This window comes from Ceratina calcarata, unplaced genomic scaffold (assembly GCF_001652005.2).
Source record: "Ceratina calcarata isolate Rehan_Ccalc_2016 unplaced genomic scaffold, ASM165200v1 scaffold180.2, whole genome shotgun sequence".
Classification (NCBI taxonomy): Eukaryota; Metazoa; Arthropoda; class Insecta; order Hymenoptera; family Apidae; genus Ceratina; species Ceratina calcarata.
Genome location: NW_017139431.1, coordinates 1689280 through 1713893, shown reverse-complemented (window position 1 = coordinate 1713893; position 24614 = coordinate 1689280). Strand labels below are relative to the sequence as shown.

General features: G+C 37.7%; 1 protein-coding gene across 23 annotated transcripts in view; it reads left to right on the top strand.

Moving 5' to 3' along the window:
• The window catches only part of LOC108633006 (ankyrin-2), an 84052-nt gene that overhangs the window by 31848 nt on the left and 27590 nt on the right, over positions 1–24614 (top strand). For 12 of the 23 annotated variants that reach the window (XR_003388711.1, XM_026810939.1, XM_026810927.1 and 9 more), the window contains exons 2-17: positions 1455–1559; positions 8918–9046; positions 9714–9819; positions 12076–12153; positions 15189–15413; positions 15729–15895; positions 16053–16264; positions 16467–16671; positions 17102–17116; positions 18224–18413; positions 18925–19060; positions 19139–19469; positions 19695–19898; positions 22388–22629; positions 22845–22896; positions 23548–23775. Coding sequence is in view for 22 of the 23 variants with exons in the window: in XM_026810939.1 (XP_026666740.1) it covers positions 1455–1559; positions 8918–9046; positions 9714–9819; positions 12076–12153; positions 15189–15413; positions 15729–15895; positions 16053–16264; positions 16467–16671; positions 17102–17116; positions 18224–18413; positions 18925–19060; positions 19139–19469; positions 19695–19898; positions 22388–22629; positions 22845–22896; positions 23548–23775 (2625 nt within the window). In the remaining variant the exon portion in view is untranslated. Of the gene's footprint in view, positions 1–1454; positions 1560–3691; positions 4754–6512; positions 6674–8917; positions 9047–9713; positions 9820–12075; positions 12154–13256; positions 13275–15188; positions 15414–15728; positions 15896–16052; positions 16265–16466; positions 16672–17101; positions 17117–18214; positions 18414–18924; positions 19061–19138; positions 19470–19694; positions 19899–22387; positions 22630–22844; positions 22897–23547; positions 23776–24614 lie in introns of those variants that run through there. The other 11 variants (XM_026810941.1, XM_026810921.1, XM_026810929.1 and 8 more) reach the window with 10 other exon arrangements.

Genomic DNA, 24614 nt, shown 5'->3' with positions numbered 1-24614 from the left:
ATGTAATATTTCCGGGTCAATTTATTTCGATAGCATTTTATTAAGATTTCGATTCTCCTTGCAGATACGTACTGCATATAAATTATAGTTTATCAGAGAAATTTTTCCTGCACTAAACATAAAATTACAAAAACAACAATGAGTAACGGACGAAGATAGCACTGTTCCATTTAGTAAATTTCACTTACTCATTTTCCTTGAAAGTGCATGCACGTATGTACTTAACAACGCATGAGACATGCATGCACATTATTAAATCCTCCTCCCCGACACGAATTAGCGAAATTCACAAAACGAGTCACAGACACGTTCAAAATTTCAGATTAGAGAAACAATTGGTACCCGTCATTAGGTGTCTACGAATTCGATCATATATACGACTTACGACGCATTCTATTTAACAAATAGAAAAAAGAATCGCGCGATCGTAATTTATTGTCTGCCATATTTCCGATTTAGAGAATCAAGGTGCTATATGGTAATATTATTTGCTTGTTTTGTTGCGTTTATGTCCCGTTCATTTCGCAATAGCATGTTTTTAGCCTACATTCACTGGGTTGTTGCTATCCTCCGAGGAAAATATTTAACTTCCCGTATAGTCTTTAGATACTTAGGCGAAATTTCCGAATAGTCACCAGTCGATAATTCGTCGAATATCCCTAATGCATAGTCATAGAGACTGTGAACATACCGAATTTTATAGTTGTCATAGAACAGTAGTATTCGCCTTACACAGGTAATACAACTTCGATTAGAACTCACGAACGATAACTAAAATTTCAGCAATAATATGTAAACAATTTTTTCAAAATAATATTTTCGATTTTTGACTAAAGCAGATAAAAAGTCGCACTTATCTGTGTAAGTTAACAGTAACATATGCTAGATTACAAGTTAGATCGAGTAATTTTAATTAAAACATCGATCAAATGAACGGGTTTGCTTGTTTGCTTAATTGAAACGCGCATTCATGTGTTTTGTTTTTAACAAACGCGGAATTAAAACGAAAGTAATAGCTATTAACATTCAATGAAATTGGAAAAATTAGAATCCCTAACGATGGATCAACCTTGAAATTGCTAAAATAATGAATCATAATACCTAGTACGATCCTAGAAACAGTTTGTTTTAAAATAGTTTTTGACATAGTCCTCACCCACGCATAAAATTGAGATATTAGTAGCAAATAATGCGGATGGATACATTTCTTGGATCAAAACGAAAATGTTCTAAAACTGTTTGCAAAACAATGCTTTTCTATATATTTGTACTAGGTATATGAAATCGGTCGAAGCAAACGAACAGACTAACGGTAAGCTTGTCACCCGCTGCGTAATGAGTGTCGGCTACTTAACAACCCAGTGATAGCGAGAAAATTTAGAAACAGTGTTTATGGTGCAAAAATTAGCGTTTCTGATAAAAAAAATGACCTTACTCGACGGCGTACGATGTAGGTGGTGATGAAATCGGCATGGCAGCCATGAATGTGTACGGGCAGCCTCCACACGCGCAACACGTGTACCTTCCTTCTTACTACCAGGGCCAAATGACCTATACCCGTAAGTTGTCTGTACTCTGTTTCTGTCACTCTCTTATCACATATCACACGTGCGCGTAACATTTTTCTATACATCTATACATACATTACATATATCAGCACACGGGTACGTAAATCAAATAATAATACATATGTGCCGCGCGTACTACGCGCCGTCATTGATGGATCATTCACGTTTTTTGTTCGGATACATGTATCAAACAGTAGTAACATATTTTTGTCGTGCCGATCGAATTTTTACTGGCTCGACATTCGCATTTGCTTTTAATTGAATTTTAGTAATGTATACAGTAGTTTGTATCTCTAAGATGCAATTCGATTCCTGTTGTTCCTTTTTACTCTTTGATACCGTATCGTTGAGTACGGAGGATAGTCGAAATTTCCGTGTGCTTTCTGCGTATTCCTTCCGTTTTCATTTTCATGCGTGGAAACGCAAATACAGAGACATGCACAGACATACCTATCCCGAAACCGCTATTTGTTCACACTCTGTTTCATTTACCTTCCCGGTCGCTCCGCCTCCTACCTCGTAACTTTGCAAATTTCCGTGTTTTTAATACGCCTGTAGTAGCTGTATACGACTTTCTTAATGAGAATTTACGCTTTGAGTTCTTTGATGACGCATACAAATTTTTGTTAAATGCTATCGAAATTCAACTGATACGTTCGTCGGGAATAGTCAGTACAAATGCTTTTAGAAAACACGATTTTAGTTTGAAGTTTCTTTGTATCAGTAAGACTGCCTTTTGTTGATTTTGTATTGTTGAATTACTAAGCATACATAGGGATGTGGAGACGATAGTGTTCTCGTTATTGAAAATCTTGTCTACAAAAATTGTTGAGATATTCTCAGTTATTTCTTTTGAAGTTCATGTTACATGCAGTAGATGTATATATGCATAGTAACTACTCTTGCTACTTGAAATTCAACAAGATCATTATCATCTGTTCATTACTCGTCACATACAATACCTCACGTAGGCGCTGCTCGTTTTAAGCGGCAATTTATTTCCGTTACATCACTGCTCGTTTGTAAAGACAGCATATAGTTAGAAATTACTACGACAACGTCTATAATAACAGTTGGAAGATATGCGAAATTGATACGACTGATTTCATTTGAAAGAAATTTTTGGAAAAGCTTGACGCATTTCACTTTAGTGGGAACCCGAATGAAATTCGATTTGAAACGAGCCACGGCCGGACTTTAAACCGACGTTGGTCACGCGCGTTGCTTCGTGTTTTCGGAGTCTGAAATTCAGAAAACGGCACGTTAATGAAGTAGGGCGCGTTCACTACTGTTAATGCAATTTGCATAATAACGAGTTGTGCGATCATTACGCCAGTCGACGGGAACAGACCCAGGCTTGTGTGGTCTGTTTTGACATATCGTCCTCCTCTTGGTAGCGCGTATTACCTACACCTATACGCATTCCGCTTCAGCTGTTACGCAACAGCCGGTGTGCATCTCGTGGCACATTATTCGTTGCAGTTAGTCGAACCCCGAGCTAGCTGGCGAGCCGCCAAACACGATTCAAGACCGAAATATATCGGAATTTATATAACGAATTTGTTTTGGAGAAACAACAAACCGGTGCGCAGTTCGCTCCCGTTCGAAACGTGACGCGCGAAGCGCGGGAAAAAGTGATCGAGAAACACCCCGACCGACGACTACGACGACGCGGCGGAAGTTGCTATTAATTGATCGCGTTTCATCGTAAATGGGTCGCGCGTGCCTTCATCAAGTACATAGAACTTCATAGTAGAGAAAAACTTGGTATATAAGCTTGGCTTAACCGAGATACGAATTGATACATAGGTTCGAGTAACGAGCTGACCAACCCTATTTCGATTCCTCTTTATGCTCCTTTGTTTGACTTTTCTTTCTTCATGTAATTGAAACATCGAAGTTGCATCAATAAGCAGGTCAAATACGTGTTTGTCCTGAATGAGAATCGGAAGATGCACCCGATCTAAGAAACGATAAAATAATAAATTTTGCAGTAACGCATGTAATACTTAAGATCAATTGATAAAATAGTTTTGCGATGCCGCGATGTCCCGTGAAAAATCACTGGCTGCCAACAATCGCGTGTCTGGACACGCCAACGAGCAGAGCGTGCGAAGGGGAAAAAGAATCGCGAGCATACAAGATGTAAATAAAGTTAGCGGAGAAGCTCGAAGGCAGCTACTATTATAAAATTGGTGATTCACGGAATGAGGTCACGATTCTTGTTAGGTAGGTCTCTCGCGTCGAACTTGTATTAATCTCGTAGCAGTCGCTGTTCCTGACCCCGCCGCGCCGGTACTAGCACGCGACGAAATAAACCGCGAAAGAAGAAAAGAGCCGTCGAGAGACGCGACGCGGCTAATGCAATTTACAAATTACAATCTAATCAGGGAAAGTTGCATAACGTGGACCTCCGATAATAGCCAGTCACCCTGGAAACGGTGGACACGTTTCTACGGGTTTGGGCGATTTTTAACGGGCTGATTAGAAGAACTGACAGTGAAGTGAGCCGGCGTGTGGATGCCATCAATGCAATTGCGTGGATGTCATCAACGAACGTGCGCTAATTTGTAATTCGTCTGACCTAACTCGTACATCCTCCAGCCGGTGGATGAAGAGGTAGTATAGGAGGAATTCGTAGTGAAACGAGTCGCGTGGATGTCATCAATGAACGTGTCCTAATTGTAGTTCGTGTGACCCAGCTTATATCATTGGTGAACAGATCTCTTTTTAACGGATAAATAGATCGCGAAGAAGTGGAATCTATCTAGTGACGTGTTCCGATCGGAGCCGCATGGATGCCATCAATGAACGCGTAACGATAACGTGCGCTAATTGTAATTCGTGTGACCTAACGCACACATCCTCGTCTAGGCTAGTTGCGTCGGTGATGTAATTAGTCCTGTACGTAGCGTACACCGTCAGTACATCGTGTTCACTGGGCCGAGTACAAAGTTGCTCCAATGTGCTGAACATTTTTATCCAGTTCTGTTCGTCACAACTCCAGCCGCGTGCTTGCAATAACTTTTCGTGGTCCTCGACATTTCATTATCTATTTCTCGTCGTCGTGCTATAAGAAAAAAATACACTCGACAAAATGGCCAAAGATCGACCGAAGCGGAAGGAATCGAAGAAGAAGATAACGTGTTGCGGGTGCACGAGCAACAGGAGCAGCGACAACGCATGTAAATATGCATATACAACTGTTCTGTTGTGTTTCATGAGCCATGCTTCCCCTTAACGCAATTTCAACCACGGTTATTGCTCGTCGTGATCGCGTGACCGACCATCGTTTTCTTTATTCTTTCTTTTTTTTTCTACTCCGACGCACACGTGTTTCGCTTGGTTCGTTAAATCGAATTTTCGCGTGTCATCGGTAATCGCTTCTTGGTAACATTAAGGAAACAAATAATAGACTTCGGTATTGTTGTTAGAACATAAAACGATCTCCTGAGTTATATTGCAGCGATATGCAACTTTTGGCAAATGACGGTACGTCACTCATGTGGTTCTAATATTTACAATATCATAGCGAGTATTATAAGTTGAGGTGATTCCACTGGTTCGTGACGCAATATATAAAATGCGCGTAGGAGGTTTCGAGTTTTAAATGTGTGATTGAATAAAACTATATATTTTTGAGAATCTTAGATAAATCATTTAGCGAAAGTATTAGGTATAAGGAAGTTCTTTGTCAAATATTTAGCACTGTTACGGTAACTAAAGGTATCAAGTGCTAATGAAAAACTCGGCCACGCGACATTATTTTCTCAGACAGACCTTGTTAACCGTGCCTAAGTATCCATAATTTACAAAAACGTGAATAAAGGCACGGTTGTTTAATTTATTAAAATACTTCATCATCTGTTGAGGACAAAATAAAAGACTTGTCTTCGATTCTCTAAAAATTCAAGATTTTTTTAAATCCTGATTGCATCAGAGTATCAAAAATTCTCAGCCCGTATATTTGAATCAGAGAACGGTAATGACGTTTATGCAACTACCAGATTTAAACGGTAAGACCGAATCCCGTTCACTGGCGTAATAATTTCTACGAAAATGTTTACGCTTCCTGTCTGTTAAGCTAACAGCGCCGGCCAAGCATGGCCGGGGCAAAAGTGTATAAACGTTCGGCAAATTTCAGCATCTTTTTCACCGCGTAAACCGAAATACCGTGGGCAAAATTAGATGCATATTTACGCAGAACCCATCGAACAACCGGCGAACGACACTCCACCGAAGAAAACCTAATTTAAATGCACGCACCATCTGTTCGAAAATGTCATCCTGGTTTGGCAGCGTTACATCCGACGAAAAGATCTTTAGTTGTATGTATCGCATTTCTACAGACATGAAACCTTCTCCAGGTTCGATAGACTGTTCATACGATACGGTACAGTTATAGCAAGATGATAAAAGAAATAAAGTTTGAATGAAAATTCTTGCACGTCACATGGATTATCATTTTAATTATTCAAACTCATGAATAAGGATATCCGTAGTGTGATCTATGAAGGAAATGCGTACCTATTTGTAGCATGAAACGAAAGCAGACTACGGGATGGTATCGAAACGAGACCGAATACGGATAGAACGTGTCAAGTCAAAAGCAACGGAGGCCATAAAACGACCGAGAGGAACCTAGCTGTACAGGTCGCTTAATTGAGCAGCATGATGAACGTGACTGTGATCCCCTCGCTTATGACATAACAATGAGACAGACGAATCGGTGACATAAGTCTGGAACGATGATATCGCGAATACCAGTTGGAGGGGCATCGATCAAGGCCAGCCGGTTTATGCGTCTGTGCCCTCTTACCCGGCAGAGTAAGAAAATATGATTTACTCGGTTTCTTTTCACGGATTTCCGAGCGATCATACCAACTCCTGTCAAAGTCGGCGCGCGCCGTCAGTCGCGACACGTCGATTGCCACGCGATAAAAATTCATTACAATTGTAAATCGACAATGGCCGGCGTGACGCGTGTAATGGAATCGCGTTGACACGTCCGAGCGAAACCTGCTAGCGTCTGGTTAAAAGTGTCAAAGTCGTGCTGCGGTTGCCCGAACAGTCGTTGCGATCACCGACGAATATACTGCGATTTGGTGAGCTTTTTCGCACCGAGTAAGAGCTATTTTTGAGGTCGAGATCGGTGGCTACGTGTGTTTAGGTGTTTCGAAGTGGCGTCTACGTACACACCGCCGACGTTTTTGAATTTTTTATCACAACGTGCTTGTACGCTTCTCTTTCGCGTCTGATTCGCTCAACCCAAATCTAGCCCTCGTGTCAATCTGACACGTTCTATCTGAAAGAGTTTATGTTGCACCAGATACATAAATATAAAATTTGCGATTTCATGAGAGATTTTACAAATGCGATTCCTTGTGAGACATGATTTTAATTTCAAAATACACGCACATGTTCCTAGCAAAGTTGAGGTACATTTGTCTTTTAAGTGGAAGTCAAGAATTGGCTTCAGAAATGCGTTTGATCAAATGGATCATTTTAATGGCTCATCATCTTTTTAATGGTTAAGAACAAAATTATAAGTGGAATCGGGGAATTCGATTAACGCCGATGCAACGTGACAGTAACTGAGTATCTCGTTGATGGCGATTAGCACTATTCTGGTCTATGACGGCGAGGCTGACTGCATTCAACAAGATTCGACGTGATTACACAGTTAGTTTTCGTGCGTACGTGCGCGTATACTCGTGAAAGAGATATAGGTCACTGTCTATGAGGTCAACTATTCGTAGATAGGATGGGAGTTTGAGGAGGCTTAGAATTCGCGTTCAGCAGGGTGTCCTTGAACATCGACTAAAATTAGAGATTTTCGCGGTACGATTTCTCCATGCTCGCGAACCGACCGCTCCGCGTTTCTATTAATTTTAGATATTATTGATCGTTGATGATCTCTCCCGACCTCCAGAGATAACGGCCGGCGTCGTTTTCCTGCGTACGAACAGCTCTTGAAACATTATCATCAGAGCGAAAAAGAACTAATTCTATCAGTCGTCAATTGCCAATTATAAAAATTATCTTAATGTAAAGTTACATATCATAAATGGATGTTTTCCGTACGAAGAGTTCAATGTATTTATAAATGGAAGTATGGCAAACAGATTAAAGTAACACAACACAAAACTAGACAATGGTACTTCTAAAAATTCTTTTAGATCAAGGTTAATATTTCTAAAGAGCACAGAAATAATTTTTGGTCATAGCAGAACCTCTTTTTGTCGCGTAGCGATATAAGACTGTCGTAAAAATGTATTTATAATGCTGACAAGATGTACATTCCTGAGATAGCGAAAAGAAGATACATAAGTACATGCTACATAGGTTTCGTTTGCGCCAGATTAGTTTAGTTTTAATAGCTGCGTTACTCGACGTGGGCAGCAGAATTTGTAGGTTGTCCATTCATTAGATAATTGTGCTCTATATTCTCGGCATATCTGATAAGGTGCGTTTAACGAAGTGTAAGGTGATTGGTTAACCGAGCTATCTACCTCAGTCGTTACAAAAATGTGATACCATTGGTACACGTATACTTTTGCTCTTCCGTACTCTTGGACTCTTAGTCGAAGTACTTTTAGTTGTCCACTGATCATGTTTCTTGTGCTATCTGGAATAAGTACGGAATTCAATGTGGGTGTCAATGATTTCAAGTTCTCGTCGATCTTAAATCAACTTCAGTTTGTGATTTCGCATCTTTATTGGAGTGTGTGATGAGCAAGAAACGATGTTGAACGTTATTGAAAGATTTGGGTCGTGTCGATGATGACTGACGTAAAAGCGAATTCTTTAAATACTAGCCTGAGTATTTTCGTAGCTGATAATTAAGTGCGATTTATAAAGTGAAACAATACGTCAAGTCCCTCAATACGATTTAAGAATGTATAGGCTATATACTTAAACAGTGCTAACATGTTGCATTTGTTATTAGAGATTCCTATTACCTGCAAAATTTTAAATCAATTCATGGGTTTTTTTACTCTGTACCGAGTAAGGCCAAAGTAATCACGTTATATAAAATACATTATAACGACGGTAACGATACGATGATACTTTGATTTCGCTTTTTCAAGCTTGACTTGGATCATTTTCGTGGCAGTGATTTATACATTTGTTTGCAGGCTCTCATACTCATTTTCATTCACCTTTTTGATGCATAATCTCTTCACCCACATATTATCTTCATACTGTTTTCATTGCAAGTTCGACCGTATTTTAGATCTCTTACATTACTCCCCTTCTTGGATTTGATACGCGTTACCGCGCCGCGTTATCACGTCGCGATTATTATTATTATTATTATTATACTACATGTTCGGCGTTGATCATAGGTGAAGATCCGATGCTCAGCGACCAACAGCAATACCGATACATGACTGTTGACGACATGAAGTCCATGGGGGATGACTCGATGCGTGTCAACGTGACAGACGACGAGAGGGACAATCGACATTCCGGAGGTAAGTGTTAATTATGCGAAATTAGCTTTTTCGACTAATTAAAAAGCTAAATGAAAAAATTGTAGTCAATGGCATCTTGAAACTGTATATAAATTCATTGTTTCAATATTCCGCTCAAGTATTCATCAATTCACTCTCGGCGCTCGAATTAGAATCAATTACCCGTCAATTTTATACCATTTGGTATTTCTGAAACTTGTTATTAGCGTGGGACGTAGTATGAGGAATCAGTTTTGTTTCATAGAAACACGGAAGAGATTTCAAGGGCAAGTTAATTTCTCTTAACTGGAGTGCTGTAGTTTTTATCTTTACCGCGACAACGCGGCTGCCGGCCGGGTTCAACGAGGTACAATAAAAGATCGTCGGCGACCGCGGCGGAGGCTCATAAATTAATGAGTCTTGCAATACAAAAGACGTCCGGACGGCTGGTAGTCGCATTGTTGTGATCTTCTAATAGTACGTGCTCTATCGCTTCCGAGTTTATCTTTCTAAAAATATTAGTTTTTTTAACATACGCGTAATCTTTTGGAATTCTTTCAACGAAAAAATGTTTTAAAAGTTAAACTTGATACAGTTAATTGAAAGAAACGTTTCCTTAACTTAAGTAATATAAAAAATATTTGAAACGGACATTTAATGCATGTTCGACGATACGTTTAATTTATAGCACCGACCATAACCGAGATGATTACAAAAGAACATTATCAACGTACAAACGCTGCCAATCTCAAACCAGATAATGTTGATATTAATAGGCACCCAGTACATGTCGGGTATGTATTTATTTACTCATACATTTAAATAATACTCGTTTAGTGACAATAAGTAATTAGACAGGGTAGGTTGTATTAACAATTTCTGTTTGTATAGTACTATATTCTCCAAGCAACACTATTGTATTATAAAATTGCTTGACAATATTTTTCTTCGTTAGACGTTTGACTACAATTTTCAATACAACTTACCCCCATAATATTTGCAAAACCATGGCTAAATTTGAATATTGTATTGAGTGATAATCAGTGAAACTTCTCTGCAGAACATTAGAATATACCGTATTTGGTTCTAATACGCAGAGTATGCGAACGCATCTGTAATTTTCTAAATTGTCTTAGCAGCCGTTGATTTGAATAATTGTTTAAGCGATACACGGGCGTGCACGATAAACTGAATAAAGGAGATGTTTAGTCAGATTTCTACTAACTAAACTACTTCGGACGAAAGAAAAATCGCTGAGAACAATCTTTATATTTGCATGGTTTGTCTTTAATACTTAATAAAAATCGCAACGTATCGATGAAATGTGTATGTACAGAGATTAACACGATATCGAAACTGCAGTCGTAATGAAACTTTTAACTTCGAAACTATTTCTCTTAGAGAAATTTCGAAAGAATTAGATTAGATTCGCAGTACAATTGCACAGAGATATTAAAATAAATTCTTCGATGAAATTCACGAAACAATATCATTTCTTCGAAGAGGATATAATTAATGTTTGTCATATGAGATTGAAGTATATAATTGCAGTGAATGAATAGCTGTCGAAATTTGGATACTACAAAAAATTGTATATATGTACAACGTAGACAAGCACGTACATAGGTACGCGAGAATAATTAGAAATATTCGTATCATAAAACAATAATGTTGTGTATTATAGTGTGACACGGTGTGCATTGGTGAGAGACCCTGCTATAATTAATCCTCTACATTATTGGCTGATATGTAACAACAAAATGATATAGGACTAAGGGAATCTGTATTCATTCACGAGTCGCATTGAACGAGCACTTTCTACTTTCACAAATTAACTTCCGGTTGGCTTAGAGTACATATAATTTTGACATAGACGAACGGATAGAAGCTTTTCCTAAATTTTCAATAAATAAACGAATTCTTGTTAATTTTGCAATAAATGAATGAACAAAAATGGATCAGATAACATAACATAATAACGACTTCCTTTATATAGAATGTAAAAAAGTTACTACGGGATGTGCGCTATAATCGACATAATGCGCTGTTACATAATCGCAGACATAATGAATTCATAACGGCGCGAATGTCACCCATGTGCAGAGACTGCGTCACTCATGGAGTATACTTCAAAGTGGAGCCAACGAGAACGAAATCAGTAACTGCGCTCTAATCAGTGTTTCGTTAATACATCATATCTCTCATAGCAAGCTATTTTTATCTACTTTCTTTTGATTCCACTCAAGAATGTTCAGTTGAAACGTTTATGCAATCAGCCGACCAGCTAAACAAGAGCCAACCGCTTGGTGCCCTCGTTTACATCCTGTCTTGCTCGTAGCGGTACATACTAGATTATCTAGTAATAAGCATGTTGTTCTTGAAATGTCTTTGGGATGAACGATTCTTTGACGGTGTAAGTAATCCAACTGGACGGCCGTGTTCCTTACTAATAATCCTTGGATGCGACCGCGGAGGTCTAACAGTCAAGTCATCTACACCTAGCCAGACACACGGTATAATGATCTACTAAGCATGAAGATAACAAGACGGAATGTAAATTATTTTCGAGTGAAAAATGTTGAAATGTTTTTCTGCAACGTGAATTATAATTCTAATAGTTTAATATATTTACAAGAAAATTATTAGTTTAAAACTCGCTTTGCTCATTTTATTATCTAAAAATACAAGGACACTTTGTACCTTGGGCAAGCAATGAATCCCCTCTTTGTGCTTAGTAGAACATGTGCGATACATAACGGACAAATGACAACTTGTTCGTAACCAGTTATGCACCTTCCCTATCTTGGGCGTGATCCTTTTAAAAAACCGTTTTCCCTCTTAACTTATCACGTACAAGAGCACACGTGTCTTGCACGCACCCGTTTCCGAAAAACGTAGAATGTGGTTTCTTCAACATGCACAGAGAGACAAGCAAGCAGGAAGTGCAACGTGCACGAACGAAATAGAAATGAGCAAACAAACAATTCCTAAGCATGCGCATGAAATGAAGATATTATCCATAATCACACTAGATTTTGTTCTGAGATCAGACCGTCCCTAGAGTCCTTAAACACATCGCTGGCAGCTCTTGGTACCATGTCGAAAGGACAAGGAATGTGGAGGGACAGGTACACCACGTCCTTTTTATTACTCTCTTTCTGTCTCTATCTATATGTTTTCGCACATGCAGTGATTCATAAAAATATTTAGACGTTCGTCATGGAAAATTTCTACAAGCATTTTATATTAAACAATTTTCGTTCGAAATTTCATTAGTTAATGAAATTCAACATATTTTGTTTAACGCATATAATGCATTTATGAAGAATCTGCTGTGATGAATGTCTCAAATACATTCGTGAATCGCTGCAGAAGACGAAAGAAGATTGTGTAAAACACTCGTCTATAAAGTACGAGCGTCCCTTTCTGAATTTTTATCATTAACGTCTTTGTCCAATTTGAAATAGCTTGCGTATTCGTAATTTTAAGATATCTATCGAAACCTTATAGAGGCTTCTTATTCTCAGCATATAGAGGTAATAATAAGTTAAATTACTTACACGTAGTCGACATTAAGTAATGATAAAAAATATGAGGAGTGCTCTTGTAGGCGTAGAAAAAGAATCGTTCGTCCTTTAGTTTATCAATAGTTCAATCATGCGTTAGACATCTAATAGTGGCTGCTGCTCATATGAGTGTCCCCCCTTTCCCCTCGTTACAAGTTTTCAGCTATTTTTGCATACGTACCGAAATCTGTATCGGTAACTTTAAACATCACTATACCTCACCATTTCACTTGTAATACAAGAAACAAGTCCTGAAAGTGAAGCGTTACAGATTTCGGAACACAACCCGTTTTACGTTGCCACCCTAACGTATGTCTTTTTTCCGCAGAGTGCGAGTGGTTGTTACGTCTCTACTATAATACATAATTATTATTGTTAATCCCTGTTTCGCACCGTGGAAAAGTAGTGTCCGTGAAACGGTCGAAGACAAAACGATCTTATCACGTGGATCGCTTTTCGTATGGACGAGACTAATACGCGCTGCGTGTTGAAAAGAGAAATGTGTCTGAAAAATCTGTAAGAGTCTGCGCAAGTTCAGAATCTCGACTTCATCTCTGTGTCGTCATCTCTCTCATCACCATCTATTGTATATGAACGAATGGATACTAACGCGTTTTTTATTTTGTTCCCGATCCTCTCTGTTATTTTATTTGCGCTACTCGCAGAATTCCACAGTGGAGAAAGTAAGTGATCTTCTCTTGAATCTTAGCTTCCGCTGCTCGCTGTATACCGCTGTTCAACAGTTGATTTGCGTATCTATATGTACTTTTCATATAGATACGATTTTTGTTTTCTTTATTAGTCGCACAATGCCCCGTAGTCGCTGAAGTAATCATTAAGTAGAACGTAGTGCACAATGAATATACGCAGATTGAAAAGTTATTACCAATAACTTCTTAAACGTTGCCGCTATCGAAAAATGTTTGCAATGAAAGTTGTAATTCCAGTGGTCAGCCATAAATAAGGTCGTGTGCAATTTCTCTGTTAAAATTGTTTTAATTTTGAAACGTCAAAATTACGTCAAAATTTAGCAGTATCAATGTCATGATTAAGCATTGATAAAAGATACATAAATTTACTAGTGCTTCTTAATCTATCCTCCTAGGGGAAATTAACATAAGCCGGAGCTGGCCAGGAATCATTGTCCCAAGCTGTACAATGAGGTGTACCCGTTACGTCACTAAACAGCCTTCGCGGAATTGATGTGCTATCAATACATATTTGTAGACCACTCAATTTGATGCACGTATGAAAATGAAAAACGAAACGCTGTTTGCCAAGGCGTTTTATTATTCGCGTAAATGTTTTTTATGATACCGCTCGAATGAATGGAAATGAAATATGCAAGTCGCCGATTATATTCACTGTGCACGGGACTGAATGCAACATCTGTGAATAATTCTCAGGCTCATTAAGGAACTGAGTATATACATATGTATACCCACCAGCACCAGTCATCAGCCATGTAATAGGAAGTGATCAATTAATTTGAGTCAGCCTGTGATTATTACGTGTACATATATCTTTTTTTTTAAATATTTTTTTATATAGGTAAATGTATTCCATGTTGGTTTTACGCTTACAGAATACGTAGAATATCCATGCAAATCCCCTACACAACTTCACAAACCGTACAGATAGTTTAGTTTACAAATATTCAATTTAAAATTTAATTTGCTCCATTTCTCATATAACTTATCTTCACACATTTCACTGTCTTGTGATTAATTTGCTCTTTTTTACAGTTATTATAAGTACGCAACCATAAGACGTAATTAATTAATTTCGATTCACACGAAATAAATCGGAGCATTTCAAACCGTTTAATACATTTCTGAACACGTTTCAATCCTCTGAATTACTCGACGCGTTTACGAATAATTTTAGTACTCTTTAACTCTACGCTTTTAGTAAAAATTGACCGTGAACCGTTGCTTTTCGGCTTGGCGTGCTTACGAAATAACTCAGTCGTATTTTTTAATTGGCTGTCTGAAATATTTTTATTACAAATCATAAGAAGAAAGGATTAGAATAGAATTCCCCAAGTACTACGATCTAAATAATAAATCCAACTTGCGTAAGTTCAGTGACTAAAAAATTTATCGTTGCATTTCTATATTCAACTCTTCGATTAATGAGATCCATCTGTTAACATATATTCAGTATCGTAACAATTTTTTTTAGTCACCGTACTTGCTTTATTCCTGTTTTCATACGCTCATAACGTTATTTTCGTATGTATATAAGATTTTAGACGCGGATATACGAGAAACCTAACGATCGTTCAAAATAGATTAGTGTACATATGAAACGTATATACATAACTAGTAAAAATATTTATTTCTCTTTGTTTATAATTGGTTTGATTTAAGCGAAGCAATCAGCATGATCCGTAATAATTATTTGCCGAACAGCCAAATATGATCGCACTATATTTGTATGGGTAATCTTCCATGACTATCCGGGGAATAAGTAAACCCTACGCAGTGGACCCTTCTTATTTTCAAATTTTTCTCGGTACCATAAACCGTCCCAAAATCAATATAATTTTCTTCGTCGACTTCGGCCTATAATCGTGTTCATTGTACGAACAATAGCTTCCTGGTTTCCTTCCTGGTGGATGCACGAGGGGGTGCGATGCGTGGGTGCAGGCACAGCGGCGTACGTGTGATCGTTCCTCCCAGGAAAGCCGCGATGCCAATGCGAGTTACCTGCAGGTATTTGAGGAGGGACAAACTAACGAACCCGCCACCCTTGATGGAGGGAGAAGCCCTGGCCAGCCGTATTCTGGAGCTCGGTCCCGTGGGTGCCAAGTTCTTAGGGTAAGTCGCTTTAAACTAGTCTTAAACTTGTATTCGAGAAAAATTAGACTATCGATCCGCGCGATATTTTACATACTAAATTATGCACTGATGTCATCGTGGAACTTAACATTAGTTTGTATCGTACAGAGATTTAAGATAATCTTCGTTGACCCACATTCTATTGTGTGCGCTTAATGCGTTCATATTATGATAGCGTATCTCGAATTATTTCTGTTAATTGAACTTCTGGAATATGATGCAAAGCAGAAGTTTTTCAATCAAAAGTTAAGGTGTTTTTCTTTGTAAAGCATCGGTAATCTTTTTCGAATACAGCCCCGTCATCATAGAAGTACCACACTTCGCTTCGTTGCGAGGGAAGGAACGCGAAATAGTAATACTGCGATCGGATAATGGAGAAACTTGGCGCGAGCACACCTTGGAGGCCAGCGAGGAGGCTGTCCAGGATGTGCTTAATGAGAGCTTTGAAGGAGAAGGTACAGGTATTTCCTATGTTCTATATCATCAATGTAATCCAAAATACCTCGTATTAATCTTAATTAATCGTTGTGTCATTATCTTCACTTCCGCATTTAGATATTTAACAAATGTACGAGGATACACGATCTATTGATAAAATATCCTCGAATCTGTTTACAGAATTAAGCCAGCTTGAGGATCTCCAAACTTCCCGTATCGTGAGGATACTTACCGCGGACTTCCCACATTACTTCGCTGTAGTGTCTCGCATCAGGCAAGAAGTGCACGCAGTTGGTCCAGAGGGTGGCACAGTTTCCTCATCGGCTGTTCCACAAGTGCAGGCCGTTTTCCCACCAGCGGCTCTTACCAAAAAGATCAGGGTTGGCCTCCAGGTAAGTAATTAATATATTAATTTCCATACTTGGCATAAAATCTATTGTTCAACACCAAAATTTTTGACGACGTTTTTTTCTATTTGATTAACAAATGTTTGGTGTCAAATTATGTACTAATAAACGTTCTTATAAAATGATCGCCTTCGTGACTCGACACAATTTATGAATTAGATTAAACATGGTCTACGTTGTCGTTTAGGCGCATCCGATACCGGCAGATCTCGTAGCCAAGTTGCTTGGCAACCGAGTGGCCGTATCACCGATCGTAACCGTCGAACCGAGACGAAGAAAATTCCACAAACCGATAACTTTGACCATACCCGTGCCACAAGCAGCCAACAAAGGCATGATCAACCAATATTCCGGAGACGCGCCGACGTTGAGAATTCTGTGCAGCATTACTGGTAATATATGCTTGCACGTAATATTGTAGCGCAGCGTACCGTCTTACTGGAAAATCTCTTACCGATAAGTGTTGAAACTTACGCCTCAAACACCTTGGGTTTTCTCGGAGTGTTAAAAAGAAGATGTTTAAAGTACCGATTCTAGAAAGCTTTTAGAATCGATGTTCGAAAGTTGTTTTATTAACACTCCGTGTCGTATATGCTCTTGTCAGATTTCTTACTTAATTATCGTTATTTATATAAATATATTATAGGTACTTAGGGATTTGGTCGTTCAGGAAAAGTGTTTGATGGAAAATGTCCCGGAGATCTTCGGATAGAGATTTAAAGGAGAGATGGTAGCTGCATGTTTCATAGAAACATTTCGTTGAGTACCATTGTTGTATACATATCTTGTTGTGATTCATTGTTAATGCTTGCATATTGTTAGGATTGAGTCATTTAGGTATGGATTATCAATTAATGTAGATAAAATTTTACTACCTAGCTCATTGTAAGCGTTAACTCCAAAAGTTTTTGTTTCAGCACATACGTTTGACTGGTAACCGCTTCGATATTAGGCTTGTAATTTATATATAATATATATAAAATTTCTGTAAAAGATTGTTCCCAAAATAATATATATATATACATGTATTTTTAGATCATTTGTAATATCAATCATGTACGACATGTTACCGATACAAAAATACTTGACAGTCTTATTCTCTTTGTTAATCTCAACATTTTTTTTACAGCCGTGTACTTTATTTTGTTCACGTAAATTCTTCAAGACCAACGTACGATTTGTCAGACTTTTTTTCTCTATTACTTTCGGATGAAAATTCTCGGTTTTGTTTGGTCCAGTAACGATGTCGAGTACTATTGAAAATATTTAATACGACAAAAGAACAGGAAGATATGTTTTCGACATGCTTTCTGCCGCGTTTCTTATTTTATACGATTATTTCACGGCTTTCTGTTACTTTTTTCTTTATCGTTCAATGCATACTCACGTTTCGCGATTGCTTTCTGCGCGATCTTCAATGAATGACGCTTTACTTTTATTTGGCAAGCATTATCATACGGTCAACGTGTATTTCGTTTTGTTCAACATTGCCACACATACACGATACAGCACGTAACATCAACGCACCTGTGGCGACCGAAATTAAATACAAATATTAATCCCACGTTTATTGTTTCTATCTTTAATTTTTACTCGTGTACTACTTATCCTTTCATTTGAAATATTCATATCTGCCGTACGATATACGATTAGAATAATTTAATAATGACTCAAATCCAGAATATTTGTGAAATAATGAATTTGTTTTTATTATAAAGCTCTTCGATCGTTTTACTTAAAATTTTTATTCAATTATACTTTAATTAATTAAAAGAGTCAGAGGGTAAAAATTTCGAACTAAAGTCGCCTGATTGTAATTAATCTCGGTGTCGCATCGGTTTTACTTCTATCTCACACATACTGTATATCACTTCTGCCGATTCTCCATTCGCAGCACGGACATATTTTAATAATGTTATTGGACTTGGTATATATGTCGTTCAGGCGGTCAGTCACGGGCAGTCTGGGAGGATGTCACAGGTTCGACGCCATTGACGTTCGTGAAAGATTGCGTATCGTTTTCCACCACCGTGTCCGCACGCTTCTGGTTAATGGATTGTCGGAACATCTCTGAAGCCACAAAAATGGCTACGGAGCTGTACACGCACGCGACGCACGTGCCGTTCATGGCTAAGTACGTTTTGGATTATCTCACGATCCGTAAAATAAAAAGAATGAACAATTAACATAACGTAATCGCAGGTAGAACAAATTACTTCTAAAAATCGGATTTGTATGTGTTTACGATTTATTCTGTGCCGGTAAGAGATAAGTAAGGAGAGAGCACTTCGCTTGCGTAGTGCTACGTTTAAACCGCAGCTATTTACGCGCTTACGAATAATTCAAACGCGCAAGACAAATGACGAATGCATACGGCATGTAAAATATTCGAACGATCGATTCATGTTTGCGTTTTTACATTTTATAGTACTTAGTAAGTGAAACTGGAGATGAATTTTTATGAACATCTACGGTCCAAGGATATCCCGCTTAGTTTTAATTCATAGATATTTTATCTTTCTATTTCTACAGTTTCTACAATATACGGAATATCGTAGAACAAGATAGGAACCACTTATGTTTTACCTGCATGATTACAACATCGTAGAGAATCGCGTTGTTATCGATAATTGTCTCGTCTTCAGATTCGTAGTATTCGCGAAGCGAGTAGATCCGTTGGAGGCGAGGCTGCGCGTATTTTGTATGACCGACGACAAGGAGGACAAAACGTTGGAGCATCAGGAACATTTCACGGAGGTCGCAAAGAGCCGCGACGTCGAGGTAAGGACGTTTGTAAATGGTCGCATGAGTCATACCCGTTGGTAATTATCACATTGTTACGTGCGATCGTTCCCATAGGTGTTGGAAGGCAAAACGCAGTACATGGAATTTTCGGGTAACCTCGTGCCGGTGTTGAAGAGCGGCGAACAGCTTCAACTGCCGTTCAGAGCGTTCAAGGAGAACCGCGTGCCGTTCACGGCGAGGGTGAAGGACCCGGACGCTGCGGACATGATGGGTCGTATAATGTTCATGAGCGAGCCCAAAGTTCCTAAGGGTGAATTGCCGCAAACGCCGATTTGCACGTTGAACATTTTACTGCCGGAGAAGATCTCGTCGGAACCTGCAGCCTCGGAGATGGACCTGTTAGAACTTTCGAAGAATTACAGTTTCCTACGCGATGGAGGAATAAGTAAGTGGATTTTATGAATATAGAGAAAAATTAATTCTAATTCATTTTATAAATAAACAAAATTCATATGTATTATTTCACTGCCAGATTAATTATTTTAATATCGTTTATAATAGTCTTTGTGAATAGACTTATGTAAAAATAGACATAAGAATTCGCAATCTGCCGATCACGAAGGAAATGCAGGATTCCACTAGAATAATGCAAACGTTAATTGTTTCCCAGGTCGTCCAGACGCTATTCACAGAGCGACTATTCGGCTGACAGATATCGCGAACCTCCTGGACAACGACTGGGAGAAACTCGCGGAAGAGTTGAACATACCGCCGAACGAGGTATCGACGATCAAAGAGGAGTATGCTAACAAACCCGCCCAGCAAGCAGCGGCGATGCTTAAAGTTTGGCACGGCAACGGGAACAAAGCTACCGGTGAGTTTCATAAAATATTATGATATATTATTTTATTTTCCAATGATTTTCCTCTCTAATCTCTACTGGACAGTCAATTGGCATGGTTGAGTCTTTGATATTCACTTTTCTGACACACACCGAAGAGAGAAACGTAAAAATAACTTTGCAATAAATAATAATAAACGGATGAAACTTCGATCCGATTTTCGGTTCCGGAGATATCGTGTGAAGGCAACCATAATTTTTTCGACGCTGATATTGTCGTCCTTCTCGCACGTTGACCGACTCACGACGCCTGCCCTAATCCCCATCAACCGGTTTAGACACCCAGCTGATGCGCGTAACGTACAGGTCATTGACCTGTGTCAGTAATACTAACAATAAGCGCTGCGCCTAAACTTTGGAACCCTAAATCTCCGAAATCGATTGAAATATCGGGATAAATCAAAAGCGATCTTTTTGCTCTTGGCTTCCTCTATCAAGAACAGCAAGAGCTCCTTTATTTATCTATCATCGCGTCATTCCAACGATCAGCGGAATATTTTGGAATATCATTATTTAATTACTTGAAGTATCATTATTTAATCATTACTAAGCCATTATGAAACCATTAATAAATCTTTGAGTGAATGAGTGTATGAATAAGCTAAATCATTTATTAATTAATCGATAATATTTCTGATATCGTTCGCATTCCGATGAAATTTGATAATAATAAATACATAATTTTCATATACATTATTAATTAAAATCCATATTGCATAGATTCTTGTTTCTTAAAATATTCAAGCAAACGCTGGCAAAATGTAAGGATTAGTTTTACCCGAGAGATAATCGTATGTTCTTATCTCGAATATCAGTAAACACTCGAACGATATATTTGCCTCAACATTTACATAGATATTTGACATTTGGATAACTGGTGATTAAAAATACAATTTTGACGGCACTTGAATTCAGTATTGACGATGACATAAGTTCCCTTTGCGTTTCGCTACTACTTGAACGAAGTTAAACATGCTTTAATGCATCATATCTGCGAACAAATAAACCTTCGCTCGAAACGTTATTCAACGGTGACAAATGGAATCCTGTTCAAATAAATATGATTCGAGTAACCAGTTTACGAATGACTAACGAATAATTTCTCACCGAATGGAACTATTATTCAGACGCTAATATAAGAATTCTCTCTATCTATTACTCGAGTAAAATACTGAGCGCATGATAATGGGGCAATTATTACTAGCTCCGTGATACGTATTATATCATTTCATCCTTATAAATATACCGAAAGGTCATGACTCTATTCTCGGAGTTACAGTTCCCTTGAAAAATGCGCAAACTTCATGAAAATTAAATTAAAATTATACTCCTTAGTTTCTTAGTAAGGACACGGCGTTTGTATTATTAAGAAAAAGATTCGGAGTCTGTTTTATTTTTATTTTTCTTGTAAACAAACGTTAGATGTGTTAACCGATAGTAATTAAGAAAGAACCTGTTCCTTGGCAAGGTCAATTAATCAGACAGTCGCGTTTGACTAAGACGCGAGGAATCTGAGGAGCTACGTAGTTGGTGATCTCATCCTGCATTATTATGCCTGACATCAACCTATGGACTCCTTTCCCCCTCCTGCCTTTTTTTTACCAATACCAATGACACTGACGAGACAGTAGAAATGCACGCCCGTGAGCGCATCACAGTTTCTGTTCTGCAATCGGTTAAAACAAACAGAAGTTAACGCACTATCTCGCTGAGGATACGGTGAAAGTAATCGTGCATACAAGTGTCCCTCCAATTTACTTTCGTCCATTTTTTTTTTGGTGTTCTTGTTATTTTTTTTTTATTTCTGATAAGACATAAACGTGATAATGTTTATATCTTTGTATCAAGAGTATCAAAATGAAGCGACGAATACGTACGTCAGTGAACTGTCAGTGTTGTTTAGGAGATCATCCTGTCAAAAATGTCAAATTTCCGTGAGCTCAGGTCTGTTCGAAGATAACGTTTACCCTCCATGCAGATTAATTCTGTGATCAATTCTTGTCAAAATTGGGACGTTGATTATTTTTTAATGGAGTTTAAAAGTGGATAAAATTATTCTACGATAAATATTAGAAAAGCGCATGTATATATGTATGTTTGGTTATTTAAAAAGTCATTCCGACAAATCTCTCGTGTGTAGTAGCAAAGGAATTTTTGCGCTGCACCTGCAACAGAGTAAAGGAATTCGTTGAGTATGTAGCCTGGCTGCAAGCGAAGCATAAATATGTAAAGCTTCTCTTGCGTCAGTATTGTTTTGTATTCGGTATGCAGTCTTCATAGAAATATTTTTTAATTCGACTATTTTTTACAATCATTAAATTAAAATTAATTTCAAATATCGTTTAATAAAAAATTGTGTTACTATTTTCTAATCGAGTTAATAATATATTTACACATTAAAAAAAATTAATGACGAATTTTTAAACTTTTATTCAATGTAAGAAAAATATTTTTGTGTGCAGGAAATACTTTAGAAAAAGCGTTGAATAAGATTGGTCGCGAAGATATTGTGAAAAAGTGTATATTCAACGTCGAGTTGGTCACTGACGACGTTGAAAAAGCCGTCGCGAGGGTCCGGTTGGATCAACCTGGATTCGATTCTTTGAAAGAAGAATTGGGTCCGTCCAGGGACACCTCCCTGCGACGTGACGCGAAGATGGATCCAAATATGGACCCAGACTACGATGAATACAACAAAAGCAAGGTTTGTACTTATACAACAAATAATTGTTATTTATTAGCTGTCCGATGACTGCCTGAAAATGTAGCCTGCGGAAGAAATTGTGAATTAAATAATATTATACATTGGAAGTCTACTTCTGATATTTTTAATATAATTTGTTAAATAAAGTGACAAACGTTGTTGCTCAGATAAAATGAATTTGTTAAAACGATTGGTTTTGTCGCGTGTGTCTTTAGGAAACTGGATCCATTGAAGATCTTAATATAAGCAGCACGAAACAAGATACACGTAAGTATTTTATACGTTAAACAATTGTGCCAATTTATAAATTAAAGTATTTACGATTCGATATGGAAAAGATAAAGTATTCAATCTACGTTTGTAACGATTAAAGTCACACTTTATTCGGTTACAACATTAGAAAGGATATGACGTAATTGCTTTGTTTCCTGTGAATAACACGCCGGCTCTCTATTCCGTGTCATTGCCAAGAAAACTGTGTGAAATCATAAGTTTCGTCTCGCACTTCTTAGAAAGCACAAGCAGATGTGTATAACGATGTCGCTGTATATTTGAAACTGTATGTCCGCATAGTTTTAATTAAGTATTCGCCGCAGTTGCACATTCGTACGCGCCGTTTCAATAAACTCGGCAAGGTTCTGACCTCGAACGGATTTTGCTTCAGTCTTGTAAATTTGAAAATTAATCTGCACACGACGAATCGCTTTTAACCCTCACCTGTCTCTTGCGACAGAAAATATTTATTTCGATTAAATTTTGCAATCAGCGAGCGATAAATTAATTTTTGCCAAAACGCTTTTTTTTATCACCAAGTGGGAATCTTAATATGATCTGGGATGGGTGAAAGTTTAATGAACCATCGGTTAATTTTCCCGCGTGGCGTTTAAAAGAACCACATGTTTTCTCGCACTTTAACAGCGAAACAGCATGTCACGATTACAAACGGCACTGTGTTCAACGGAACCTCGACCCCCATCAAAGATAAATACGCGAGCGAGGAGAAAGAGCTAAGGGATGTAATGGCCGATTTTCTCGAGCACAAGTGTCAGGTAGCGGACACGATGAGCAAAAAGTCGCGCGACGAACTAGACGACAAAGACAAGAAACGGCAAAGGGTGATCGCGGACGCCAACAAGATCGTATCCGGTAAGTGATTTTTTTAGCATATTACCATTGAAAGGAGTAAAGAAATGGTGGGTTGAGGGGCCGTGCTTCGAGCTATTTTGAGCGAAATGAAAAATAAGAATACAATTAAATAATAAACCATCCGCAATACGCAAATTAAAAAAGAAACTTGGTATCATCATCTGTAACAACATACTTTTAATATGACGAAGGAAAACTTCTATTACGCAGCAGCATGATCGATTTAACGCGATATACGTAATGTTCACTGCTTGTATAGAACTTATATATTTATTAACCACTTATCGGTGAAAATTCAGTCACTAGTGCTAAATAGTTTTCTATTTGAAAGATTTCGCTTCTTATAGTGATATCGTGTTCGTAGTTATGGTTTATTTCGATCTGCAATAATTATATTATATAATAATATATTAATTTATATTAATAATTGCGATATTTTTATTTATTACTTAAATGTGCATTCGACCAGTTCTCGAACATCTACTTGAAATAGTTTAAATAGAGAAACTGTATACAATGTTTTTTAATTAGTACTTTGCTATTAGTACAGTTGACACTAAATAAAAATAGAGAATTTCAGAAGAATTTAAAATGAACTAGAATATTTTTAAATTAAGATAGTAGTTATTTTTAGCTAGTATTTAATGTTTCTTTGCAAGGATTATTTTGCTTAATGAATTTAATTCATTTGATTAAAGAATAAAAATAAACTGAAAGTACTTGTTTAACCAAGAATGATTGTAATACTATACAAAAATGTGTTCTTGGTTTCTTTATGATTTTCATCATGTAATATATACAACAGCCATTACATTTAATTTTTTTATACTTATTGTTCT